At 43.1% G+C, this 11799-nt stretch overlaps 1 protein-coding gene and 3 non-coding genes across 4 annotated transcripts; all 4 read right to left on the bottom strand.

Annotated features, from left to right (window-relative positions):
• Positions 1-208: 208 nt before the first annotated feature.
• hspa8 (heat shock protein 8) lies at positions 209-5819 on the bottom strand. The gene is made up of 9 exons (NM_001139607.1): positions 5755-5819; positions 3657-3866; positions 3212-3417; positions 2934-3086; positions 2158-2713; positions 1727-1929; positions 1326-1524; positions 864-1096; positions 209-658 (listed from the first exon to the last, which is right to left on the bottom strand). Exons 2-9 carry the CDS (start codon positions 3859-3861, stop codon positions 458-460), a joined length of 1956 nt encoding a protein of 651 aa, NP_001133079.1. The 5' UTR covers positions 3862-3866; positions 5755-5819; the 3' UTR covers positions 209-457.
• Positions 1162-1255, bottom strand: LOC123726247 (small nucleolar RNA SNORD14). Its single transcript, XR_006758639.1, has one exon. It is a non-coding gene; the product is annotated as a small nucleolar RNA SNORD14 (small nucleolar RNA).
• Positions 2790-2883, bottom strand: LOC123726246 (small nucleolar RNA SNORD14). The gene has a single exon (XR_006758638.1). It is a non-coding gene; the product is annotated as a small nucleolar RNA SNORD14 (small nucleolar RNA).
• On the bottom strand, positions 3490-3583 carry LOC123726245 (small nucleolar RNA SNORD14). Its single transcript, XR_006758637.1, has one exon. It is a non-coding gene; the product is annotated as a small nucleolar RNA SNORD14 (small nucleolar RNA).
• Positions 5820-11799: the final 5980 nt, after the last annotated feature.

Here is an 11799-nt window from a genome sequence, read left to right as displayed (position 1 = left end):
CAAAGATCACATTTTAGATGTGTAATATTCCCTTCAGACTTTACTTGGGTAGATATTTGGAAAAATTGTTCAGTCAAGACAACCATTCCTACACTGGTCTAGCAGCTGGAAGTTTGTGGAAAGTGGCATGACGAAGTCTACCAAAATGTGGTCCTTCCTAACATCTTCCCTTATCCAAAGTATTGTAAAGCACTCAAACATTCATAAGTAAAGGTGGAAGGTCACTGTATTTTATTTTGTCCTAAAGGCATTGTGACAAAGGCAGATGACAACTGAGAAAATACATTTGACAGCTTAGTTGTGCAAACAGAAAATTACTGTTCTGTTGTGTAGCAAACAAAGTTGCAAAATATGTGATCCCTCAACCTTTATTCAAATTTCACTCCTTGACAAGAGGGTAGAACATATTTCAAACTTTGCTTGTTAGGGGGAGGTAGTTGCAGAAACAATGGAATGTTTAGTCGACTTCCTCAATGGTTGGTCCAGATGATCCACCACCTCCAGGAGCAGCACCACCAGCTCCAGGGAATCCGCCAGCCATGCCCTCAGGCATACCGCCAGGCATCCCACCTGCACCCTGGTATAGCTTGGTGATGATGGGGTTGCACACCTTCTCCAGCTCCTTCTGGTGGTGCTCGTACTCTTCCTTCTCAGCAGTCTGAGAAACGCAAACAGATAACATTAGCAAAACATACATGACTTGAAGAGATCAATATATTTCACTTAAGTCGCTCAGACATCCAAGGAAGGTATTGGGCCATCTTTGGTCTTTTGACCTCTGGTGGAAACTACGAATGGCAGGAGTAAACTTCATCACAGCAAGTGGTCCAAGACAGTATAAGTCACCCTAAATAAATTCTTACCTGGTTCTTGTCCAGCCACCCGATGACCTCGTTGCACTTCTCCAGAATCTTTGTCTTGTCCTCATCACTGATCTTTCCCTGCAGTTTCTCATCCTCCACAGTAGACTTCATGTTGAAAGCATAGGACTCTAGTGAGTTCTTAGAAGAGACCTTGTCACGCTGCACATCATCCTCACACTTGTACTTCTCAGCCTCCTGGACCATGCGCTCAATGTCCTCCTTGCTCAGACGACCTTAGGGAAAAATAATCAAATCAACCTATGTTTGACCAAAACTACAATCAACTGCACTATATTTGTCGCTCAGACATCCAAGGAAGGTATTAGGCCATCTTTGGTCTTTCGACCTCTGGTGGAAACTACGAATGGCAGGAGTAAACTTCATCACAGCAAAACTATTGGGGTTAGAGCTAGTAACCATAGCCCATTTTCCAGTGTTACATTACAATGTCAAACATATTACCCTTATCATTGGTGATGGTGATCTTGTTCTCCTTCCCAGTGCTTTTGTCAGCAGCAGACACATTCATGATGCCGTTAGCATCGATGTCGAATGTGACCTCAATCTGAGGAACACCGCGAGGTGCAGGGGGGATTCCAGTCAGCTCAAACTTGCCCAACAGGTTGTTGTCCTTGGTCATGGCCCTCTCACCCTCATACACCTGGAGGATACAGTCAATATTAGCAAAACGTACATTTCACTAAAATAGTCACTCAAGACATCCAAGGAATGTATTGGGCCATCTTCAGTCTTTCAACCTCTGGTGGAAACTACAAATAGCAGGAGTAAACGTCACAGATAGTGGCCAAAGGAAAGAGGAAACATTGCCCTGAAATGGACAATTCATGCAGGCCCCCCCTCACCTGAATGAGCACACCAGGCTGGTTGTCTGAGTAGGTGGTGAAGGTCTGGGTCTGCTTGGTTGGGATGGTGGTGTTACGTTTGATCAGGACGGTCATGACACCTCCAGCGGTCTCAATACCCAGGGACAGGGGTGTGACGTCCAGCAAAAGCAGGTCCTGGACATTCTCAGACTTGTCACCTGAAAGTATGGCTGCCTGGACAGCTGAAAATGAGACTGGAGGTTAGATGCATGGAAAAACATTACTGTAGACCCACTGTGCAATTGTCGCTCAGACATCCAAGGAAGGTATTGGGCCATCTTTGGTCTTTCAACCTCTGGTGGAAACTACGAATGGCAGGATCAAACTTCATCACAGCACAACTATTGAGTTAAGGCTCATTATAGAAGCCCATTGGCCACAGAGCGAACACAAGATGATCAGTGACCCACCTGCGCCATACGCCACAGCTTCGTCGGGGTTGATGCTCTTGTTGAGCTCTTTGCCGTTGAAGAAATCTTGGAGCAGTTTCTGGATCTTGGGGATACGAGTGGAGCCTCCGACCAGAACGATGTCGTGCACCTGGGCTTTGTCCATCTTGGCATCGCGGAGGGATTTCTCCACTGGGTCAAGGGTGCCACGGAAAAGGTCTGCATTGAGCTCCTCAAAGCGAGCCCTGGTGATGGAGGTGTAGAAGTCAATTCCCTCGTACAAAGAGTCGATCTCGATGCTGGCCTGGGTGCTGGAGGACAGGGTGCGCTTTGCCCTCTCACATGCGGTACGGAGACGGCGAACAGCCCTCTTGTTGTCGCTGATGTCTTTCTTGTACTTGCGCTTGAACTCCGCGATGAAGTGGTTGACCATGCGGTTGTCAAAGTCTTCTCCACCCAGATGGGTGTCTCCGGCAGTGGACTTGACCTCAAAGATGCCATCCTCGATGGTCAGGATGGACACGTCAAAGGTGCCGCCACCCAGATCAAAGATAAGGACATTCCTTTCAGCACCGACCTGAAGCAGAGGAGAACATTCAGTATTTGCAATGAGGGAGTACAAGCCATGCCTGATCTATGACATGGCTAAATATTCGCTCAGACATCCAAGGAAGGTATTGGGCCATCTTTGGTCTTTCAACCTCTGGTGGAAACTACGAATGGCAGGAATAAACTTCATCACAGCAAATAAGCATTGCAGTCCTTTTCAACAGAAAAAGATCATAAAAGGAGTTCACCTTCTTGTCCAAGCCGTAGGCAATGGCAGCAGCAGTTGGCTCATTGATGATACGCAGCACATTCAGCCCCGAGATGGTACCAGCATCTTTGGTTGCCTGGCGCTGGGAGTCGTTGAAGTAGGCAGGTACGGTAACAACTGCATTGTTGACAGTCTAGGGAGAGAATGTCAATGACGCATTGAATAATCCAATAGACCATTCATGGTAAACTAAAACGACACTTTCCTGGACAGAACAAAATAGCCACAACACAATTTGAGTCCAATTTAAACACTTACTTTTCCAAGGTAGGCCTCAGCAATCTCCTTCATCTTGACCAGAACCATGGATGAAATTTCTTCTGGGTAGAATGACTTAGTCTCGCCTTTGTATTCAACTTGGAGCTTAGGCCGAGTAGAATCATTGATAACTTCAAAGGGCCAATGCTTCATGTCCGATTGAACAACTCCATCATCAAACCTGCGGCCAATCAGTCTCTTAGCATCTGCAACAAGACAACCAGTTAGATTTAACATTTTCTACGGCGGACATGGAGTCAAGTGAGTTAAATGGCTTGTCACTCAGACATCCAAGGAAGGTTTTGGGCCATCTCTGGTCTTTCAACCTCTGGTGGAAACTACGAATGGCAGGAATAAACTTCATCACAGTGAACAAGCCAAAAATTAAATTTAACCATTCATATCTACTAATTTTACAAGACATTACCAGAATGTAAAAACATACCGAATACTGTGTTGCAGGGGTTCATGGCAACCTGATTCTTAGCAGCATCCCCGATTAGCCTCTCAGAGTCAGTGAAGGCAACGTAGCTTGGAGTGGTCCTGTTGCCCTGGTCGTTGGCAATGATTTCAACCTTGCCATGCTGGAACACACCCACACAGGAGTAGGTGGTCCCGAGATCGATGCCGACTGCTGGTCCCTTAGACATGTTACCTAGAGAATGAAGAACGGCTGGGTGTTAGGTAACAAATGGATACTATGCAAGAATACAACAAACGCAGTAAACAAATCAGTGTTCACTAGAAACCAATGGTCATCAAAATACATCGGTCATTTTTAAACATTAGTTACCCCTCTAAGAATCCCCAGACTGTACATTGTGATATTTACACAATATGAGCCCCAAGTACCATCCTAGGAATGTTAAAATGTGGGACAGGCCTTTGAAAACTGTTACATTAGTGTTCATATTTGCAATGGGTATTCCTCAACCTACTCTAACTAGAGTAAGATTGATGTGACACGTAATGTCAAGTGTATGGTCGAGTCCGGTGGTGTTATGGTCATTGGACGTCTTGACTGACGTACAACGCGAAACATCCCCACTTCTGTCATTGATGTTTGAGACAGGATAGAAAATTATTTTACAAAGTAGAGCCTTGTAGCTACATTGACATGGGTTGTCAGGGATAAATCCATATGTATATTTTCCCACCTCGGGCACTCCCTAGCACGTTTGCCTCTTCAGGAGCAGGCATAAAAGTAGATGAGCAATTATAGTCACTGTAGTTAATTACCACAATGCTCTCAAGTGTAGAAAATTGACCCGTTGGAAATGACGAACTACCTACTACATGGCACAGTTCAGGCTGAAACTGATTTAACTTGATAAGCTGCAATGAGTGCACTGAGTTCAGGGGGATTACTGACTCAAGTCAATTAGTGGTTTGAAAAAACTAACAATATGACCACCACATCTTAAGATATTGGACAACACATGGTAAGTGCCACTAAGCATAAACCGCAGCCATTTCCTGGTTGCTGAAACTAATAGTTCGCCTTATCTCAGTTTATGCGAGAATGGTCGTACCAGCGAAACCACTGAATTCTTGTCCAAAGCCAAAAATTTGATATTATCAGTTGGTGTACAAAAAAAAAGTAAAAACAGAAAGGAAACTTCAGAACCGGAAGCACAGAAATGGCGCACCTAGATCAGATCTACCGCTTCTTAAGACTTTCAATGAGAGGTCTATAACTCGCATGTGAATTATGGTCAGGTCGCCCAAAAAGTTGATTCAGGTGGTTTGATACCATTGATACCACAGCGACCGTCCTCCATTTTAGGTCCTACGCTCAAAATACTGATCGCTATAAAGAGATCATAAAGTATAACAGGAACCAAAGTTAAATATTTGTCCCCCGAACAGCCTATGAGAATAAGTAAAAACAAAAGTAACGACTAACCAATAAAGCTGTTTAATTCAAGATAGTGCTCATGTCTACACCAAGTTAAGCAACAGATACCGGTAAGTACCGGTATTACACTTCAGTAAAAACTATCGACGTCCATATGTGCGTCACATCACGCGAGGTGCTGAGTTTCTAGAACGTTCTAGAACTAGGCCGACCACGAGGGTGGTCGCGCGCCATATCCTGGTATACCGCATACAAACCTTCAGTTATCTAGCGCAGTGACAAAAACATTTTGAAACTGTCGATCGAATGTAGTCAACTAATTATTAACTGTTATGCATTAATCACGATATTACAAAGGTCGACCGACTGGTTAGCAAGCAAAGGTCAGCTAAAAGCTAACAAGTTACCCAACGTTAACAGTTAAATTATATAAAATCAGATAATGTAAATATGTTGCTGTAATTCGAGTTAACTAGATCAGTTAGGTAGGTTTTACAAGGTTTAATTTGTCGACTATGTGATATTTGATAAAGCTACAACGCCAACTGGTTAATTTACGTTATCCAGCCTTGTCTTCCGGATATAAAATGTATCTGCTTGTTGCCAGCAAAATAAATTACTGCTGTGAACAACAACAAAAAAATGATTATTACATTATTATTAAATTAAACTATTTTGTACTTACCGAATTAATTATTTGACCGAAGGTGATGCTGATGTTGATCGGAGTTGAACAATGGCGAAGCCTCCCTTTCTTCGCCTTGTGTGTTATGAGAGAAAGAAGGAAGGATAAGTCTACCATTACTATATAAACGGCAAGCCAACCAATCATAGCTCAGGATTCATCTTGACATTCCAAAATACCAATAAAAACACAGGCTGTTGCTCCCTCCCACTGCCTATGAAGACGTCGGGTTGCGTTCGCACCGGATACATTTTTTTTTTTCACATTTATTTAACCAGGTAGGCTAGTTGAGAACAAGTTCTCATTTGCAACTGCAACCTGGCTAAGATAAAGCATAGCAGTTCGACACTTACAACAACACAGTTACACATGGCAATAAACAAAACATACAGTCAATAATACAGTAGAAAAAAAATAAAACAGAAAGTCTACATACAGTGAGTGCAAATGAGGTAAGATAAGGGAGTTAAGGCAATAAATAGGCCATGGTGGCGAAGTAATTACAATATAGCAATTAAACACTGAAATGGTAGATGTGCAGAAGATGAATGTGCAAGTAGAGATACTGGGGTGCAAAGGAGCAAGATAAATTCATAAATACAGTATGGGGATGAGGTCGATATACTCGACAACAATCAGTCGATATACTGCAATCAGTCGATGTACTCGACAACTATCATCAGAAATCATGCGATTTAAATCAGACAATGGGGCCCGCCTGATTCACAAGTGGGTCAGAAGGTTCAAATCAACGTTTCATGTCGTGGTGTAGATGTACTATATTGACAATGACACAATAACGCGAGATCACATTTCCAGCATGGCCGACAACCAGACCTCCCTTGCCCGCCATAGGAAGCAAAATTTTAATTATTAAATTATAAGTGAGCATTGCATTTGCAGTTCCTAAATTATTTAAAACATAGTTTTAAACTCTGAACGAGCTTCGGCAACTCGTGGCCCAGCTGACTAGCTTTACTGACATTGCTAGCCCTCGGGCGCGTTCCAGGGTGCAGGTCGACAAGGGTGCGTTCATCGCTAGGCTGTGGTTACGTTGTTAGCCCGCAGCCGCGTCACAGGTCTACATGGGTGCGTTCCAGGTGGTCTTTTGGCTTAAACATTTCTGGGTGTATTATAACGGATATTTAACATAACAGATTAGCATAATTGGTTCAGATTATTTTATGATTTATTGGCCTCTACTTTTATTTATTTTTTACAAATCCCAAATCACTATTGCAGGGATGACCAACTGTATTCCTGGAGAGCGACCATCCTGTAGGTTTTTGCTCCAAACCCAGCAGTAACTAACGTGATTCAACTTATCAACCAGTTAGTTAGGTGCGCTAGATAAGGATCTGAACAAAAACCTACACTCCCATTGAAACCCAGAATTCTTTACTGGATTTCTATAGACTTCCAAGACAATATTTGGAAGGATGGCCACACGAGGCTAGTGTTGAACATATCACCTAACCACATACGGTTGGTGTTCCTGCCTGATTATGTTGAAGACGTTGCATTGCATAAACCAATGGTTGTGCGCCACGTCGTCAAGTGTCGTGAATTACATTCCTATATCATATGATGTTAGTTAGCTGATATGTTAAACACCTCTCCAAGCTTTGCGAGATCTGGCAGGCATCTGCAATGTAGTCAGGCAGGAAGGCCACCTATATGAAATAGCGGAGTGGTATAACAATCTAATGCCCGACTGCGCAGTCGATGACGTGGCATGCAAATTACGTGCTATTTAATTATTGGTTGATGCAATGCATTATCTGCAATTTGGTCCGGGCCTGGAACATGACCCTCAACTAGCTGAATCAGGTATGTTAGGTTAGGGTTGGACTGAATACCCACATGATGGTAGATCTCCAGGAAGAGAGTTCGGTAGATCTGTTGTAACCTATGTAAGTACTAGGTCATATTTATTGGTGCGGACTGTAGCAGAATTCCCTTTTTCAATGGAAAACAAAATAAGTGTTTCTTATAGGACAAGTTCAGGTAGGCAGATTCAGTCAATTTTCATTCTGTTTGGTGCCTATTGAATACGACCCTGTACTGCAGCCTCCAATCAAGTCCCAGGCTTTTATGGACACACTGCCCCACTACGGCTCATTTGCTCTTCTATAGTTTTGTTTTTGTGTAGAGAGGAGTCTCACGCATTGGTCGGTGACCGATGGCTGACACAGATTCTACTTTATGAATTCAGAAAGACTGCCACTGCTCATGGGAAAGATAAAAAGGAATGATGTGACGGACTGGTCGTGGTCTCACATTTAATCTGTGTGTAGTGACATTAGATTGGTCTGTTACACTGGTCGCAGCAAAACTCTTTATTGCCACACAATCAGAGTTGGTGGTAATTGATTTGGTACAGCATGATAGGCAAAAATTCTCACAAGGTTTTAGTTTGAATGTATTAGTCGACAAGTAGAACATTTTAAGGCACAGTGTGAATTGCATTGACTCTTAAATGGCAAGAGACAAAATAATATAAAACAGCAAAAAAATAAAATATAAAACAGCAAAAAATACATGAAAAAAACCCAGACATTATACAGCAGTGCCAGGAAAATAACCTCTCCCACAACGTCAACAAAACAAAAGAGCTGATCGTGGACTTCAGGAGACAGCAGAGGGAACACACTCTCATCCACATCGACGGGAGCGCAGTGGAGAAGGTGAAAAGCTTCAAGTTCCTCGCCATACACATCACTGACAATCTGATGGGCCACCCTCATAGACAGTGTGTTGATGCGCAACAACTCCTCTTCAACCTCAGGAGACTGAAGAAATTTGTCTTGGACCCTAAGACCCTCACAAATTTTTATAGATGCATCCTGTCGGGCTGTATCACCGCCTGGCACGGCAACTGCACCGCCCGCAACTGCAGGGCTCTCCAGAGGGTGGTACGGTCTGCCAAATGCATCACAGGGGGCACACTGCCTGCCCTCCAGGCCACCTATAGCACTCAAAGTCACAGGAAGGACAAAAAGATCATCAAGGACATCAACCACCCGAGCCACGGCCTGTTCATCCACTATCATCCAGAAGGCGAGGTCAGTACAGGTGCATCAAAGCAGGAACCGAGAGACTGGAAAACAGCTTCCATCTCAAGGCCATCAGATTTTTAAATAGCCGTCACTAGCCAGCACCCTGCCCTGAACTTAGTCACTTTCACTAGTCGGCTACCACCCAGTTACTCAACCCTGCACCTTAGAGGCTGCTGCCCTATGCACATAGACATGGAATCACTGGTCACTTTCATAATGGAACACTGGTCACTTTAATAATGTTTACATACTGTTTTACTCATTTCATATACATATACTGTATTCTAGTCAATGCCACTCTGACATTGCTCATCCTAATATTTTTATATTTCTTAATTCCATTCTTTTACTTTTAGATTTGTGTCTATTGTTGTGAATTGTTAGATACTACTGCACTGTTTGGAGCAAGGAACACAAGCGTTTCGCTACACTTGCAATAACATCTGCTAAATATGTGAATGCAACCAATACAATTTTATTTGAATATATCATAGAATTATGTAGACGTTAAATGTATCTTTACAGTATAGAGGCTGATAGCATAATGTAGGAAATAGTCGGAATGTCTTTGTCTTAGCATGTAGAATTGAGAAGCTGTGAACTGTCAGTGCTCTCTGAGTTGAGGGAGGTCGTGAAGGGTGATGGATGATGGATCTCTGTCTTTGAGGAGTGAAATTATGGCTTCCAATCTACATTCCGTTAAAGTCACCATCCATGGCCAAAAACGTGAGGGTAGAGCTGGGGAGCAGGGTGGCAAAATATAGCAATCTGCATTGTACTGGCTCAAGCTCCTTCTCTAGCTCTTTGGTGCAACTGACAAGCTGAACATCACCATATTCCAGCACAACATACTTGAATACATGAGCCCTTGTAATATTATTGTAATATTATTATAATATTTGTATAACCATCTACTGTATATCAGCACCATGTCACCAGGTCAAATTTCTGGTACATGTAAATGTTCTTGGTGAAGCTTGTTCTGATTTTACAGCCCGTTGTTACAAAGTTATTTACAAACAGAAGCAAAATCACCATGTCAATAGCAACACGGTAACATAACAATAGTGTACCACATCAGCCAACATATCATGGAAACAACATCACTAGTAAGTCCTAGCAATAGTCAGTGGAGTATGTTTTTAGTGTGTTAATGGCTAAGGGCACAAAGCTTATACTGATACATGCTTAATTGCATCGTACAGTACCTGTGGCTGGATGTGAAAAATGTGAAGTCAGTATCATCTGCCATGGGTGTCACGTCCTGACCAGTAAAAGGGGTTATTTGTTATGTAGCAAATGTTGAAGCGAAGTGAACGCACCCCTCATGCGAAATTTAGCCAGAGGAGAGATCTGTATATAATGAGGAGATGCTCATGTCTCCGCCCTAACAATGGGAGCCCTAAAAATGGGAGTCATCCCAAAGACGGGAAGGCAGGTGACAAGCTTAGGTACAAAATAAGCCCATATAAATGCATTGGGTTTATTTAGGACAGATTTTGCCAAGAGTGAAACCTCTCGCTTCGCCTCTTCCACCCTGGTGAGAAAGGATGAGGCGAAGCCACATATATAAATAATAATAAACTAAGTTAAGTGAGAAGTAGGCATTTGTCTGAAGCTGAAAAAGAAAGGAAATTCACAGCACCACAATGCCTACCAAGGTTTTCCAGCACACAGCTTTGCCCTACTACATTAGCTGTGTTGGTCTATTGTACTTAAACAATGTGTATGCAGGTTGTTTAGGATTCAAACCTAGACAAAACAGTGCATAATTTCAATGGTTTTTACACTGGAAGGGGATTATGCAACATTATTATACAACATAATACAGCATAACTGTGCAATACAAGTAAAGTAAAAATACACAATAATGACAAATGGCAACATAAATAATGTAGTTAGAATTTATTTAATATTAACAGATGATTTTCCAGAGAGAAGCGAAAAACCAGAAACCCTTTTAAGCCAATATGGAGTAAACTGGGGGGGATCCCTGATCTCTTTTAACAAGACAATCGAGCAAGCTCCTGGAAGATACACAAATAATCAACATGTAGCCTACCCATTAACTATTTACATACATTATTGATTGTTCAATTAGGTGGCTCGGAGAGCAAGGCATGAAGTGGCACAAACTGCTCTGTGTTCTGCGACAACAGAGGGCCTGTGCTACTTTTCCCCGTGCCATCCGAGTCATCTACCTCAGTGAAAACGACTTAGGATACACCAAGGGGATGGCACTGGTGCTGCACAAGTGTGGATTTAGAGGTGGTCATCCAAATTAGAGGTGGTAATCCACAACGGTGGTCTTCTCTGATATTGTGCAGCGGAGAAGCTGGATGTTCCAGTGGTACCAGAAGATAAACATATAGAGGGCCTGGTGTTGCGTCAATCACCTGGTGTATGCATTTTAGGGAACACAATCCGCCACCCTGCCATTAAGCAGTGTGTCCCTGGGATGTACTGTAGGGGTGGAGTGCATCTGACTGATGAGGGCAATGACGTTCCTTGAGAGTTGATCTCTCCAGTCTCCACTGTTCTCTCCTCCATAGTAGCAAGACTAAGAAGGGTTCAATTGCAGCCCGCAATTCGGGGCATTCCTGCATATGGGCATGCCCAACATCAGCAGGAACCCCTCTTTATACTTCTATTAGTACATTTTTTCATCTAGGATTCTGGTACACAGGCGGGAGCGCTCCAGTACAGTAGGGGGCAGTAATGCACCATGACGTTGCTAATGGTTGTGGCAGACCAGGGGGTTTGGTCAAGAAGTTTACACAGATCAGACACGGACAGAGTAGGATTAGCTCGGTTTCAAGGGTGTTTATTTAAATAATAAATAGAAAAGGATAGGTCTCCCCCATGAGACCCTCTCCGGGATACCGTCTTCTGGGTCTTGCTGTATCCTATTGGGCACAAAAACTGAACTCCCTCCTCATACCTCTGCAACCGTCCCCAACTATACGGGAGTCCTTTCTCTTCTTCT

Source organism: Salmo salar, chromosome ssa13 (genome assembly GCF_905237065.1).
Source record: "Salmo salar chromosome ssa13, Ssal_v3.1, whole genome shotgun sequence".
Classification (NCBI taxonomy): Eukaryota; Metazoa; Chordata; class Actinopteri; order Salmoniformes; family Salmonidae; genus Salmo; species Salmo salar.
Note: the sequence above shows the minus strand (reverse complement) of the source record. Positions and strands in the feature narration are given on the sequence as shown.